The sequence below is a fragment of the Platalea leucorodia genome (assembly GCF_965183815.1).
Source record: "Platalea leucorodia genome assembly, chromosome: 1".
Taxonomy (NCBI): domain Eukaryota; kingdom Metazoa; phylum Chordata; class Aves; order Pelecaniformes; family Threskiornithidae; genus Platalea; species Platalea leucorodia.
This window is the reverse complement of record NC_138823.1, coordinates 159,487,046-159,502,935: the sequence shown is the minus strand read 5'-3', so window position 1 is coordinate 159,502,935 and position 15,890 is coordinate 159,487,046. Positions and strand designations below refer to the sequence as shown.

Below are 15,890 nucleotides of genomic sequence, written 5' to 3'. Positions count from 1 at the left end.
CAGTCTCACTCTTGCCTGCTTGGTTTCCATCTCCCAGTGCTCTGTTATCTCCCTTTTAACTTCTTCCTCTCTGTGTAACCCCTAAGAGTTTTACTGTCAAAGATGTTTGCTTTCTGCAAGAGACCTCTTGCTTTCTACTCATGGATGTCCTGCTGCTTGTCTCAAGTCTCTTTGTTTTTCAGTGAAGCTTAACTAGAGATTATTGTGCTGCTATTATCATACAGGCTATTTCAATATTATTTTAAGTGATGATGTAAAAGTGTAGAATTAATTACAGAGCATGTGTAAAGGAGAAATTTGAGGTCAGTGTAGGTCTGCAGAGGGAACGGTCCTTTTATGATATTCATGCTTTAGTCACTGGTAATAGTTCAGTTGCAGAAAAAGCCGGAGCTGCTGATCATTTTTTTTTTAAGTTGTTGAATTAAATAGCATGTGTTTAAAACAGTTTGTAAGCAAACTCTCAATCAAAAGCACGAGTGATCGTGACATGCTGGTTTTGTTGCATTTTCCATTCGACACAAGATCTGCATCTTCCCATGGCAGTGCCTAAGGAAGCAGAAAAAGGAGATAATCAAGATGAGTATGAGCTCTATGCTGCCTAAATCCTTTCCATATAAAATACTCCTCTTCAGCCTAAACCAGTTTTTTATTTTTAATGCTAGGAATATGTCAGAATGTAATCTCTCTTCTCCAGAGTCGAATGGGAACATGCCCAGAATACCTCTGATCTCAGGCTGGCCTCGGGAAGTGCTGTATGGTAGATCTGTATGCCTGAATCTGTAAAGTATCCAGTCATTTGAAATCCCCTGGAGGTTATTGTGTGTATTGTCAATCCTTTACACCTGAGCGGATCTGGGAAGGGGGTTTTCATCCTCCGGTGAACGTCTGACTAGGTCAGCTTAAAGAGAAAATGTGAATGAAGTTGTTTTCTCAGAGCTATGACATTTGGGAAGATTGTGATATTTCGGTTTAGGAATTCATGATAGAAGGAGATTCTAGTGGAGCACAGTGTGGCAACAGGGAAATCTCCTGTGGAGGAAAAAATGAGTGTCCCACCATTAAACGGGAAGCCACGTGATGCTTGGTAGAACCAGCCCATCTCCAGAGGCCATGCTGCGTGGCTGGTCATTCCCTGCCTCACTGACTGGCCTTTCAAAATCAGTAGGTTACGGAATAATACTAAATTCAGATCAAATTCCTAATGAGGCATGATACTTTGGGAAAGAGACTGATATTTTTGTCATTATAATGGGGATCATAAGACTAAGGATTACTTTAGTATTATGTGCTCTTTGAAAATGAGAGAACAGCTGTCATTAGTACTGTATGAAAACCTGCCTGATGCTCTTAGCTTCTTTGTGATACTACCTAAGGTCTAAAACCAACACACTGAATTACTTTTTCAGAAATGTGTGTTGGGTTTGCCTGGCAAGGTTTTGGTAGTGGGGGGGCTATGGGAGTGGCTCTGTGAAAAGCTGCCAGAAGCTTCCCCGATGTCCTACAGAGCCAATACCAGCTGGCTCCAAGATGAACCCACCGCTGGCCAAGGCTGAGCCCATCACCAACAGTGGTAGTGCCTCTGGGATAACATACTTAAGAAGGGGGAAAAAAAAAACCTGTGCAGCTGGAGGAGAGAGGAGTGAGAATATGAGAGAGGAACAACTGTGCAGACACCAAGGTCAGTGAAGAAAGAGGGGGAGGAGGTGCTCCGGGCGCCGGAGCAGAGATTCCCCTGCAGCCCCTGGTGAAGACCATGGTGAGGCAGGCTGTCCCCCTGCAGCCCATGGAGGTCCACACTGGAGCAGATCTCCACCTGCAGCCCGTGGAGGACCCCATGCCAGAGCAGGGGGATGCCCAAAGGAGGCTGTGCCCCCATGGGAGGCCCACACTGGAGCAGGCTCCTGGCAGGACCTGTGTCCCCATGGAAGGGACCCCACGCTGGAGCAGGGGCAGAGTGTGAGGAGTCCCCCCCTGAGGAGGAAGGAGCGGCAGAGACAGCGTGTGATGAACTGACCGCAACCCCCATTCCCCATCCCCCTGCTCTGCTGGGGGAGAGGAGGTAGAGAAATTGGGAGTGAAGTTGAGCCTGGGAAGAAGGGAGGGGTGGGGGGAAGGTGTCTTTTAATATTTAGGTTTATTTCTTGTTATCGTACTCTGATTTGATGGATAATAAATCAAGTTAATTTCCCCGAGTCGAGCCTGTTTTGCCCATGAGTCTTTGAGTGATCTCTCCCTGTCCATATCTTGACCCATGAGCCTTTCGTTGTATTTTCTCTCCCCTGTCCAGCTGAGGAGGGCAGTGATAGAGCGGCTTTGGTGGGCACCTGGCGTCCAGCCAGGGTCAACCCACCACAAAATGCCATTAATCTGTGGTGCTCACCGTATCTGAACATTATTGAAAGAAGTATTTGATAGAGATTTGAATGTGTCTGTTTCTAAGTAACATAGTTATGTGTGTAGTAGGACATAACACAATCCTTAGAGTACAAACTGGAAGTCATCTGGGTTTTGTAAGGAAAAAAAAAAAAAACTATCCATCAGTAGTATGCAAGGCATTTGTGTTGTGGCACTCGGGTGTTAGCCATAGCACTAGCTGTTAAGGGCTTGAACCCAGAACAGGTCACTGACACAGTCCCCCGTAGCAATCCTTGTGGTATTTCTGGAAATGCGGTGCTGCAGGAGGACTAGCACTTCTCACGAAGGACTGATATTTTTGCAGAGACTTGCTGTAGGTCCATTTGGCTTTGTTGGCTCAAATGAGGGACAAAAGCTTTTCTGAGCAAACTAGCTTTTGTAAATCTTGCCCATATTAAACATTGTCAAGCAGAAATATTTTCTTCAGGATTAAAATTTGTTGTGCTTCCTACTAATTGTCACACACTGAGGATTCCCCCTGCCCCCCCGCCCCAGTCTGTATTTTTTTCTCACCTTACTTCGGCAGTGATCTCCCCAGCCTCTTGCTGTTATAGTTAGCTCTTGCTTCGAGGCTTCTCATATGGTGATTTGTAGGAGGGAAATCCATAATTTCATGCTTCACGTGGAAGTTTTAGCAGCCATTGAGGTCGGTAGTCCAAAAATAAGACTTAACTGCTTCCTTTAAAATCATGTCGTTTCTGTTCATGATATTAGATATTAACTTAAAAAAACCCCTCGTCTCTGAACATGTAATAATTTCAAATAAATGCCAGTAACTTCAAAAGTAAGCAAAGTCAATAGATAAAAATGTACGAATACTAGATTAGTGGATTTAGTTATATAGAGAATCATGCAAGAAGAGCTTTTGTTCAGTGAAACTTTTTCTTAACCTGTTATAACATCTTCTCCAGAAGTAGTTAGGCAGTATGAAAAGAAATCACAAAAGATTAAATCTATCCTGATGTACTGATTACAGTATTGCATTGGAAATACAAGTTAGATATATTGTGGGAAAACAAAAATAATACTGAAAACATTATAGGTGAGCATCTATTTTTGTGCAAGCTCTACGATAGCTAATGCAATACTTCAAGTTTTACTTTAAAAATGAAAGATGTATGTGTGCATATGTGTGGGTTTTTACATTAATGAAATACATTAGGCAGTGGTACCAATCATTTTGGAAACTTATTAGAGCACTCTCTACAAGTAATCTGGCTAACACAGTGGATAGTCTGATTGGTGAAAAAGCATGATTAAAAATAACATCTCTCTAGGAGGTTATTTCAAGATCACCTTGTAGTGAATGTGTGAGCACTCAAGCTATCTGAGAATGTTATAGATGCTAGAAATACTGAATGTTATCAGTGAAAAAAATGGCTGCCAAATTTATTCAAAAAAGGTGAAAAAAATTTAAGTGTGTTAAACTAGCAAGGTAGCATGATTAAGATATGCAAAATTAATTAATTTTGTATGTATTTTCCTAGCACGTGTATTTGGAATCAACAAAAGCAGAAGCTGGTGAAGTAAGTCTTTAAGATAATGCCTTGAACAAAATTTTGAGCTAATAAAATTCCACAGGTTACACAAAAAAATGTGTTTTCTTCAGACTATCACTGTTTACATCATCTAAATGCAGGATCAGCTCTGAACTGCATATCATCCCAAATTCAAGGAGACGGAAATAATCCAGTAGCAAGAGAATGCAGTTACTTTACTTCAGGTTTCCACTGAAGTGGAACACTGGTTTGTATGCCCGGCTGATAACCCATCTGCTCAGGGTGGGATAGCAGCAGCTCAGGACCTACCCACTCTGGCAAAATTCTACCTACTTTTTCTGTGCCTGACAGTCAATATTGTTAAGCATAAAACTCGGGGTTTAAATAGTAATGCGTAGATATTGTCCCAAAATCAGAACATAAATTTTCCAGAGATCTTTGTTAGCAGGATGAATAATGTTCGTACTTCCAAGTCATGATAGATTAGGATTTGTTTGAAAACACAATGTAGATCACGATTTATGTTGAGATATTAAAAATCTTTGTCAGCAAAGATATTTATGGTGGTATTTTAGGCCATGGTGGTCATATCATCAAAGTAACTTAGTTTAGTAATTGTCTTTTTTCTTGGCAAAACAAAACCAGAACTTTTTTCTATACCTAAATAAGGTGTATATACCTAGTATACCTAAACAAACATGAAGTCATTCTGCATCATTTTCACTACCATAGTTTGAGTGCAGTGGAGGCTGAGGCTTTTTATTAAAACAGTTTGCATTAAAATTTTTTGGACAGTTTCCAACTGGAGAAGTATCATTTGTGTAGCGTTAGTTTAGCCTTTCATTTTGAAGTCCTTAATTCTCTCTCTTGTTAAAGCACAGGCACGTGTAACTGCAGTAATTGAGAAGACCCTGATGCTAGAAGCTGCTGCCTTACCCCTGGGCTGTGTAATGGGTGGTGTTTAGGCAGTTCAGCAAAGGATCAGATGGGTTGGCTTTTTGTTTCCACAGTTGTGTCTGTATTGACAAGTGAAATAAAATCTGATAAACGTGCTTTTAAATAGACTTATCCAAGAATTGATGTCTTGTTGCCAAAGCAACTGAGTATTAAAATTCAAATGTATTTTAGTGTTTTGATTGCTTTATTTTTTTTGCTTTGGAAAATAAGGCAGTAATACAACGTAAGAACAGGCTGTGACATACTATCCAAACTAGTCAGTCAGTAAACTTTATTAATTCATATGAAAGTATAAATAAGTTGTCTATAATAAGATTTAGATAACTTTGCCTAATTTTGCTAATGTCTGCACTATACCAGAATGTCTTCCTTTAGTCAATTTTTTTATGCTAATTATCAAGCAGCTTCTTAATAATTTATCATTATTAGTGCATAAACTGCAACATCACATTTTACTTTTGTGCATCTCAAGAATTTTAATACAATAATAGCTCAATTATTGTGGAAAAAGTCACTAAATGCAGCTTCTCCAGTTGATCATAACAGGGGTCTGGAGCGTAAAGCATTGTGAGAATCTCCTGTGGTAGTTGAGCGAGACCTGAGGTGGTTGTGAGGATGAGTTGTCTGCAGGAGGGCTAGAGATGGTTCAGGAGAGGGGAGAGAAGCAGGTGACAGCAGGACGGGCAGAGTACGGCCGAAGGGATGCATCTCCAGGTTCTTTTCCAGCTCCTCTTGTCCCACTGTTCTCTGAAATATTCATCCTTTCAGTGATTTAAACAGGTTTTTCTCATATTAAAAGTTTCAAATTCTTTCAAAGGAACAAGAGCCAGATTTACTTCTCTCGATTTCTTTTTTTTTTTTAACTGCAGTTCAGAAATTTTTTTAAGTATTATAAGTCTCTTGTTTCTAAATCTCATTATTTAATGGTTGCGATAAATTCTTAGTCTTCAAAACTTAGTCCTTAGTACTAGGACTTACTTAGTCTTTAGTCCTTTTCTAGCCAGAAAAGTGGTGTCAAAAGAATGTGTATTAGATACAGTTCTATAAATCATAATAAAGAGATGTCAGTCAAGGAAAAGAACACAAACTTCAGCACCTCCTTCACCCACTCCAGCGAATAACCTCTAGGAGAGCTGAGCTTTGTTCAAGGTCTTTCATTGGTGCTTTGTGCAGCATGACTGTATTGTCGTTGGTAAAATGTGCTTAACCTTGTCAAGAGCTTTCTGATTTAAAAAAAAAACGCAAAAAATCATCTGCCAAGTGTTTTGGTTTTTAAAGATAAAGCCCGTTCCTACCAGCTCAGAAACTAAGAAGTTGCAGTGACTTAGCTAAACCTTTCCCTCGTAGCAGCTTTCCAAAAACTATACAGTGCAAGGAACCCACTGAAGCTCATCAGGTTTGCTGAAGCCTTTAACTTTTTCTCAGCTTTCACTTTGAAATCAGAGGAGTGATGGAAGTATTAAACTTCTGTGATTTTCCTGGCAAGAGGGAAGTTTCCTGTCAATTACAATAAGGTGCAAGGTAGCTACTGCCAAAATTAATGACTTCAAAATCACAGATAAGTTACAGAAAAAGCCTAGAGCTGAATTGTCAGGCTTAGAAATGAAGAAATATGACTATCAGGTGCCATGGTTCTTGTTAAATAAGCATCTTATCAATGAGAGTCTTGCCTGTTCAAAAAAGATATAAGTAGGCAATTTTAATAGCAAATTTCATCTAGGCATTTGACGTCTTGCTTAAAATGCAGCATTAGATGGAATGAACAGGGAACACATTAGTTGAATTAAAAATTCTTTTGCTGAGAGATCTCAAAGTATGTCACCCTTTAAATGTGTCAACGAGTGGAGGTTGTACGTAGTTTCCCAAGGAATAGTTGTTTATGTAAAGATATGTGGTACCTTTTTTTAGTAGTCTAGACGATGATACAGAGTTTTTGCAGGTGAAATCTAAAATCCTGGAGACTGACCATCAGAGTGCTGGAATCATCCAAATGCAGGGGGATGCTGCTGAGTTCCAGGAGAGATGCAGGAGTGTACATACATTTATATGTAACCACCAGGAGCTTATAATGAATCTAGAAAAGTTTTAAGGTTCCTGTATATGTATGTGTGTGCATACATATATAAGTACATATATATATATATATAAAGCTCAGTACAAAATTGGATTGGCTTTCTATAGAAACTCAGGCACAGAAAAGAGAGATGTTAGGAATTCTTTAATTTTGCATCCAAAGCCATAAGAATAATTGGAAGCTGAATGCTGAATCAGAACAATTCTGTCTTGAATGTGCTGCAGCGTAGGCCATTAAACATCCAAAACCAGCTGTGACATACTGGAATCACAGGACCGCTTTCCAGGATCACCTTGGCGTTGCCAGGACTTTTCCTGCTGCAACAAGGAGCAAGGACATAGAATCACAGAATCATAGAATGTCCTGAGTTGGAAGGGACCCACAAGGATCATCGAGTCCAACCCCTGTCCCTGCATAGGACAACCCCAAAAATCGCACCCTATGTCTGAGGGCGTTGTCCAAATGCTTCTTGAATGTTGTCAGGCTTGGCGCCGTGACTGCCCCCCTGGGGAGCCTGTTCCAGCGCTCCACCACCCTCTGGGTGAAGAACCTTTTCCTAATGTCCAACCTAACCCTCCCCTGGGATATCTTCCTGCCGCTCCCTCGGGTCCTATCACTGGTCACCAGGGAGAAGAGATCAGCGCCTGCCTCTCCTCCTTCCCTTGTGAGGAAGCTGTAGATTGTGATGAGGTCTCCCCTCAGCCTCCTCTTCTCCAGGCTGAACAGACCAAGGGACTTCAGCTGCTCCTCATACGGCTTCCCCTCTAAACCCTTCACCATCTCTGTGGCTCTCCTCTGGACACTCTCTAGTAGCTTCGTATCCTTTTTGTACTGTGGCACCCAAAACTGCACACAGTGCTCAAGGTGAGGCAGCACCAGTGCAGAGCAGAGCGGTGGCCTCATCTTGAGTACTGTTTGGAGACATGAGTTCTCCAAAGCCCTGGCTGAGGCATGCTATAGTTTTGGAGACCTCAATACTACATGGGGTTTCTTTGACAGTTACAGCACTGTGAAATGCTGCTCTCATGGTATGGGAAGCACATATCCCATGGACTTCTGTGGGTAGATGTGTATTTCTTGGTTTCCCATTACTGGGAAGACTTGGAAGTGGTGACCTAAGCCATCTCATTGGGGTCATGTGGTTGTTAGTGTCTGTCAAAAGCTAGACACTTGTTTTTCTTAAAATAGTGAGAGGATATACAGTGTAGAGGTCAAAACCTAACACTTTTTTCCTGTTTCTATCCTGTTTAACCCGTGGAAAGCCCCAATCCTTTAATGTACATCAGGTGAATGACTCCGAGGCTCTCGAGTGTGAAGTTGAGCTCTGCCCAGTCGAATGTTTCTCATTCGGTTGGTGGGAGTTTGGCTGCAGGGTTTGGTTCATCTGTTATTGATGGAATTGAAGAGCTGTTGCCTTTGCTTAACCAGTGATGGTCTGGGTTTTCCAGTTGGTACAGTTACTGAATGCACCAGCTCAAACGCCTTCAGCTGAGTCCCTGACTGCAGTCTCAGAAGTCTCTTTCCATTCCCTGGACACCAATAAGTGTTTCTGAGAAAAGAAACATGCCAAAATTTCAACGGGTTTGATGCAAAATTAGTTTAAAGGGAATTTTAAGTGAATACTAAAAATATGTGTTGGCTTTTTGTCTCTGCAGAGTTTACAGATGCTTCCTCAACAACGGAAAGCCATAGCAAAATTTAAGGAGCCAGCACATGCTTTAGCATTTCAACAGAAATTCCACAGGTAAATAATTAAGCGCAGTCTCCTCTGCTCAATGTTTCTCTTAAGCCAATCAAGCATCTGTTTATTAGGGACGTTCATAGAACCTCCTTGTCTGTTCTCCACCCCTAGAATCAGTTTGAGTACCAGGTTTAAATTTCTTTTAACTTTTAACAGGCACATGATAGATCTGTCCCACATAAACGTGGCACTGATAGTTGAGTGATGTCTGCCGAGAGAAAACCTGACACTAACCGAAACGTACTGTGGAGCTACACAAGACGCAGTGGCAAAACCATCGGGTTGTGAAACCTTTCAGCTTAGTCTTTAATTGCTATGTTGAACTACAGAAAGCAGCAAGATGTCCTGCAGAAGAGCTGAACTTGAGAGGATCCGCAAAGGTGGAATTTCTGTTCGGTTTGTTCACGTTCTGTTGTAACCACGTGGAACTACAGATTTTTTTTTCAAAATGCTTTCAATGCATGTAGACACCGTTCTTCAAGATCCTACTGTGTGACCACAGTGACTTGAGAGAGAACGTTTACATCGAAAGATTTAAAAACTTCCTTCATAGCAAAGAATATTTGATAATGGTTGCTCTTATCTTCAGTGCGAGGTATTTGAATGAAAACTCACTTTTCTGAACAAAACACATTAGTTACGTTGTATATGTGAGAGCACAGAAGGTATTCCTGCATAGATTTAAACGTGGTCTACTTCACTGAATAGCAGTATGCTGAGAAGCTTTGGAGGTGACACTGGAAAATTGTAGTTTCGATCTTTGTAAATAAGTTAAGTCTGTCTTTGCATTTTTCTATTCCAACACAGACTTCCATCTTCTCCTTCCAGTTCCACTTATTCCATAAAACCCTGTGTAGGAATAACATTGCTGTATTTTCCCTTGGTTTTTAAAAACAAGGATCTTTGCCCTTCAGTAGCATCGTGGGGTAGTGAACTCCAAGTTGTAACTAGGTTGTTTTAAAGGACTTTGCCAGATACAAGGAAAAAGAAATATTTGATGGTTCACTTCAAAAATGTTACGCAGGAAGAGTGGCGCATTCCTAATAGTTCTTTTGGGCTAGCGTTTCATGATTGCCTTATGCTTTATTTTGATTAGGTTTTTTTTTCTCTGAGATTTATTTTGTGACTAATGCTGAACCATAAGAAACCCGTAACTGAAAGGACTTGGTTTGATGTGTTCCCGATAAATACAGGACTCTAAGGACATTGTCAATCTGCTGGTGAATGTGGCAGTTCCCAAAATTTACGTGCAAATATTAAGGAGTTTATATATTATTCAAAGTAAGATCCATATTTCCTTTTGGTTAGAACCATCTAGATGGTGTTGCCAAAGGAACAGTTTTTTTCAGTTACTTCTGAATAAACTTATTAAAATGTCATCTTTATATTGGATTCCAGTTTTTATGAACATTTCCTTAGTTTTTAGACTGTGAGCTGTTGCTTCATCCTTTATTTTAGGAGTACTCTTAAGCACTCCACCTACGATTTGAATGGGGGGACTTACAGAAACCTTAAGGTTTGTTACCTGAGTGACCGCAGAAGAACACTATTGGTATGTAATGCAACAGCTGCGAATGGGGTCCAAAATAGGCATGCCAAGCGTGGAAGGATGAACTAAGCAAGTTTATAGTAGCATAGAGGGGTTTTGGGGTTTTTTTTTTAAAGATTTAATGGTAACCAAGTCACAAAGACATAATTGGCTTTATTACAGTTTTGGTCCAGATTTTCAATTAAGTAGAAGTTACTAAAAATAATGATTGAATAATAAGTACTGTCAAAAGTCTTCTAGATAAAACAGCTCTTTGTTCATTGAAATAATACAGAATAATGTGGTACTTCTGAAATATTGCATTTGGAAAAAAAATTAAAGAATACTCTAAGCCCATTTACAACTTAGTGATGAGATGCAGTAACATCATGAGAATTTTTGCGTGGAAGTGAGTTTTACACCCGTCTGTATAGTTCCCCATTTACGCATAATAGTTAAGAACATCCAGCACAATTACTATACATAAAGTGCTGTTAGTACTTCAGGGGAGACCCAAGCCCAGGACAGAATGAGCCGCAGGTAGGAAGTGCCCAGTGGGAGCCGACCCTGAAGACTCATGCGAGCTGGTCGCGGTGACGGGCTCTGCCACGTGCTGTTTAACTCCTCGCACTGTGAGCACTAGCACCCCTACGCTGCCTCCTCAGGTTATGTAATTTTTATTTTTAAGAAATAAATGCTTATCTTTCAAACAAGTCATTAAACAGTTATTCATCCCACTGGTAGGGAGCAGCTTCTCTGTAATGAGAAGGGCGAGAAGACATCTCGGAGTGGAGCGATAATAGTGCGTGTCTGGAAATCTGGGTTAGATGCAAATGCCAGACAGGCCAGCAGCTGAGTTCAGCAGTAGGAACATCTGCAGTTGATCAGCTGTCCTGTCAGAAGCAAACGTTATTGGGGTTAGAGGGTTTCTTGGAGCCTAAGAATATGGGTTTGATTCAAAAGTCAAAGAAGTTTGTAGAAACACTCCTGCTTTGGGTTTTGAATCCATCCCAAAGAGGCTGAGGTTCAGCCAACTTACATTTTAACAATTTTTATTCAGTTGGTTTTTTTTTTTTTAAATTTTTTTTGAGACAAATGCGTGGCTTTAGAATAAAGACATGAAATCGCCTCAAATCTGTTTAAATGTAGGAGGCAATGTAAGCAATGCCTGTTTAATGACTAGATGCATCCTCTTTAAAAGCGGTTGCAGTAGATTATTGCTTGTGCATAGACAGAGTACGGGCAGATTGCTGGTGGTGATTTTAGCTGCTTATTGCAGTACCTGGGTATCTTACTATATGTAAACTTACTATATGTATGTATGTCTATATGCGTTTTATTATACACATACATACGTACTTACACCCTGTGTTGTCACCATATCTCTCTGATATCTTAAAAAACTCAGTAGCAAAAGTAGCAATTAGGTGAGTCATTTGTTAAAATGTTTGTGTTTTGTTAGTTCTCAAATCCTAACTCCAAAGTGGATCTCTTGGCAATGATCGGTTTGGACGATACAGCTCTTTTAGATCCATTTGTTGTCTCCTCCCAAAAAACCTAAAGGAAGTAGAGGTAAAGCTAGATGGACGTGTTCTTGCCATGTTCTCTTTCAGCACGTAGTTAAATCTGAGCATCTTAAGTTAACTTTCTTGGAAGATCTGTTGCAACCATTATCTTGTTCTTTCTTTATCATGCATTCAAAATACGATGCAAAAAAAAAAAAAAAGGCATTTAATGTAGTATGTAAATATTGACCTTTTAAAATTAAAATGTTACTCAAAATGCTTACAGTCAACCACATCTTAGCTATTTGTTAGTTTTTTTGTGTTGTCTTATCTAAGTTTAATGGATACAGTTCCATAAATGTTGATGTGTTTTTGTGTATATCTTCAAATTTTTATAAAGATGCTAGTAAGTCAATACATATATCCTGATCTGTGTATTATTTGTTCACAGTTTTTATTAGCATAATTTTATAATGATTTTAATAGGCAACTCCAGTAGGTGATTATATGGAGCCAACTTTTTTTTTTCAAATTATTTTGTTTTCGTCTTGTAGCACTGAAGAATTCGCTTTATAACTAATCATATTTTGCCTTGACTAAAAGATTGGATTGGCCGTATGATCTGTGGTATTTTAGTAGAATGTTCTACTTTTTTTTTAATTAAAAAAAAAATAAATCTCTGTCCTTTAACTTTTGAGGGGAAATACAGTGCGCTGTCAGACCAAGGCATGGGGTTTCTAGGTTTGTTCCATTGTGCTGTACAAGTACAAATTAGGTCTGTCGTGTAATATTGTTCTCAAAAGTTTGGGATATTTTGGTTTTACACACAATTCAAGTTGGTCATGTAACACATTGGTTCATCACAATGTTAGCAACTGATGTGGCACGTATACTGTATGATGGAACGATGTGCAGTGTTCAAAAAGCTCGGTGTAATTGGTGCTAGGCAGGAGGACAGGTCCGTAGCATCTTCATAGCTGGAGGAGCTGCCATGCGTGTGTTTAAATAGTGGTAGAGAATAAGCTTAGACAGGGATGTTGTTCTTGGCCCACATACATCTCCAATATGACTTCGGGAAAGAGGAGTAAATACCGGCACCCCCTCTGTAAAGTATCTTCAGATACCTAGTTTACTCCCCAGTTTAAATCTGAAGATTCACTTCAGATTTCCAAATTTCTGTAAAAAAGTCCTTCTAGCCATCACAGTGCCAAGCAGGCTGAGCATTTTAGTTCCTTGGTGTTAGTTTTCCACTGCAAGGCTCTAGATGAGAGCTCTTTTTATAAAACCGTAGGTTATTTCAGAATAACCTTGAGGGTCTTCATCATTTTTTCTTAACATTATCTAGCTACTTGGAATAAGAAAAAACCTTTTACTTGGTGCTGAATTTTTTATATTTTTTTAAACAGAGTATCTTTTATCTGTTTAGCTTGAAGTTGTGCAGTTTTCTCAGAAGCTGCCGTAGGCGCTTCCCATCGTTACACACAGTAACTGCGTGTCTGTATGTGTGTGTGGGTGCGTTGCCCGTATAGCCAGGGTGAGAGGGTGGGCAGGAGGGTGTGGGGTTTCATTTCTTGGGGCTTTTTTTTTTTTGCCTGTTTTTTGTCTTAACTCGGGAGATATCCTGGATTTGTTCCCTGGCGTAATATTACGTTGTTCTTGTCCTTCGCGTGGTACTGTTTGTTACGTGAGTCATGATCTCGAAGGCAGAAATCTGGCTTCATCTGCTCACTGTCAAAAAGGCATTTTTGTTCAGAGTGACACGAACCTTTTTTTTTTTTTAATTATTTTTTTTGTGCTTTTATTTTTTAGCAGCATGTTGGATGAGAAATTAAATGTGAAGGAAACAAATACTGAACAGATTGCAGAAAGTTAGCTATATTATAAAGGTCATTTAGGGTAACATAGGGCTTTTGTTTCAATGTTACCTTAAATCATGCCTTAACCTCTAATTAGTTCATAAGCACAATACTTGAAAGTATTTTATCTTCAATTAGTATCAAATCCTAAGGATTTTATGTAAGGTTTTTTTGTAACCTGATTTTTAATCATGGAGATGACTTATTATCCACATGAGCACAGGGTCTTGTGTACAAAAACACTGATTCATATTGGATCCTTACGTATACCATCTTCTGGTATAATATGGTTGGGAAGGATCATTTTGTTCTTTATAATGCTGCTTTTTGCAGGGTTGGGGCTTTTTTATTTAAAAAAAAAAAAAAAAAACAAAAAAACCCTCCGTTTTCTACTTCTGTGCTTATTTTGGTGGAGAGTATGGTCCTTATTGCACTAAAGAAAACCTCAAGGGGAAAGCTAATCTCACTGGGTCTTTTAGGTGCCTGTGTTGCTTTCTCATTTCTTGGTTGGATGCACTGATTTTTCTAACTAACTGGAAATGGGCTTTATATAGACACTGTTTTTCAACAGGTTACACTGCTTTTATTTAATGTAACAGCGCTCGGGTTAAGCGATTTTTGCCATCTAACTAGTTTTAAACGGTATTACAGATTAAGAACGTTTTTGTAAAAGAACCTGTGTACAGTTAAATGTAGCTGTATTGCACTGTTGTGTGTAGTCACTTGGAAGATCACAATTTAAAACACTGCTGTATTAATGGTATGTTCGTTCAGTAGTTCAGGATTTTCTTTGTGTGCATCTGATGGTTTTTAATATGCATTGTATTTTTCCTAGTGTCTGTCAGGCTGACTTTGGAACCTTACAGTTTTATTTCTATTTATATAATAACAAAACCATTTTTTTTTGGCAGGATTTCTTTTTCAGACAGTGAAACGTCTTTCAGCGGTTTAACTTCTAATTAATACACATTTTCACTTACAGCTACAGCAAAGACAAGGTGCCAACACTCATTTATTCACAGCTGATCTTATGTACCATTGCATACAATTTTTATTGATACAAAGTGCCCTTAGAATAAATCAACTTTCTTTTTTCTTGTGGTACCCTTTGCCTCTGCCCTGTGCTTTACCTCATTTCCATCTCATTTGCCCCCATTTTTCCACTCCCACAAGGATATTTGTATCCTTGTTATGTTCCTGCTCTTCTCACTCTTTGCTCATCTCTCCAGACTTTTTCCTATCTGAGTGCATTGGATTCAATCTTTTCCTCTGTTTTCTGTTCTTACAGCTCTTTTGAGGATACCTGAAGCCTAGATCTCCCACCCTGAAAGCACATCGTACTGTATTTTTCTTTGCAGACTTCGGTACATAAAGTTGAGGTTGCTTTTACAGGTATCACACCTTGGGAGATGCTGCCCATCCCAAAGCACTGGAGAAGCATCACTTAACAGTTTTGCTTTGCAGTTTTAGCCGTGTTGGAGACTTAAAACATTTTGTTTACATGCTCTAGCATTTTTGGCAAGCAAGGCGAAACGGGATTAACAACTCTTTTATCCTTTTCACTTTTTCAGGAGTTCTGTTCTTGAATTCAGTGATAGTAATAGCACTTTTTTTTATTGCCACGTAGAAATACGAACACTGTCGACACGATTCTACCTCCTATTACTATTACTGAATGTGATCCTTCCTAACCTGTAAAGTCTTAAACACTGTATATATTTGGGTGTTTTGAGAACCACTTCAAATGTTATTGCTTTAATCTGGATTACAGAGTTTGTTTATTAGCAGTTCAGGATATAAATTCAACAGCCGACTGTATCATACTGACTCCACTGGGAGTTCGTCTGCCTCATGTTTTCTACAGCATCATCTGCACAAGGTGTTTACTACTAATTTCTTGAATGTAATACTGAACTATACCAAATCCTCGGCTTGCATAAGAGATCTTTTTGTCGTACCTATTTAGGTGAATGTAAAAATGGAAACACAAAGATGATCTCATGTACAAGTTCTTTTTACATGTAATTCCATGTTTAAAATGTCAACATGTAAATATATTTTTTGTACCTAAAATATGTCAATAAAACTTGATCTTCATCATGTTTCCTGTGTTGTCGCTTGATGTACAACTTGAACATCAAACTTGTCAGAAAAAGCTTCACATACCATATTATTTTACCATTTTTATTATGGCAGCATCTCTAGGCCCCTACTTCTACATCGGCATCGTAGCGTGGGGTTCTTTCAGAGCTGTGCGAAGGTGCCCCAGATGGAAAAACAAGTGACTGAGGATAGATGAAGGTAAAAGGGGCTTG

The 15,890-nt window shown here is 39.4% G+C and overlaps 1 protein-coding gene across 4 annotated transcripts in view; it reads left to right on the top strand.

The window, feature by feature from the left end:
• Window positions 1–15,630, top strand: part of RBM33 (RNA binding motif protein 33) — a 108,372-nt gene extending 92,742 nt beyond the window's left edge. For 3 of the 4 annotated variants that reach the window (XM_082316148.1, XM_082316147.1, XM_082316150.1), the window contains 2 exons: window positions 8,601–8,689; window positions 8,843–15,630. In XM_082316148.1, the coding sequence (XP_082172274.1) occupies window positions 8,601–8,689; window positions 8,843–8,891 (138 nt within the window). In that variant the 3' untranslated portion in view covers window positions 8,892–15,630. The remainder of the gene's footprint in view (window positions 1–8,600; window positions 8,690–8,842) is intronic. The other variant, XM_082316149.1, reaches the window with a different exon arrangement.
• Window positions 15,631–15,890: the final 260 nt, after the last annotated feature.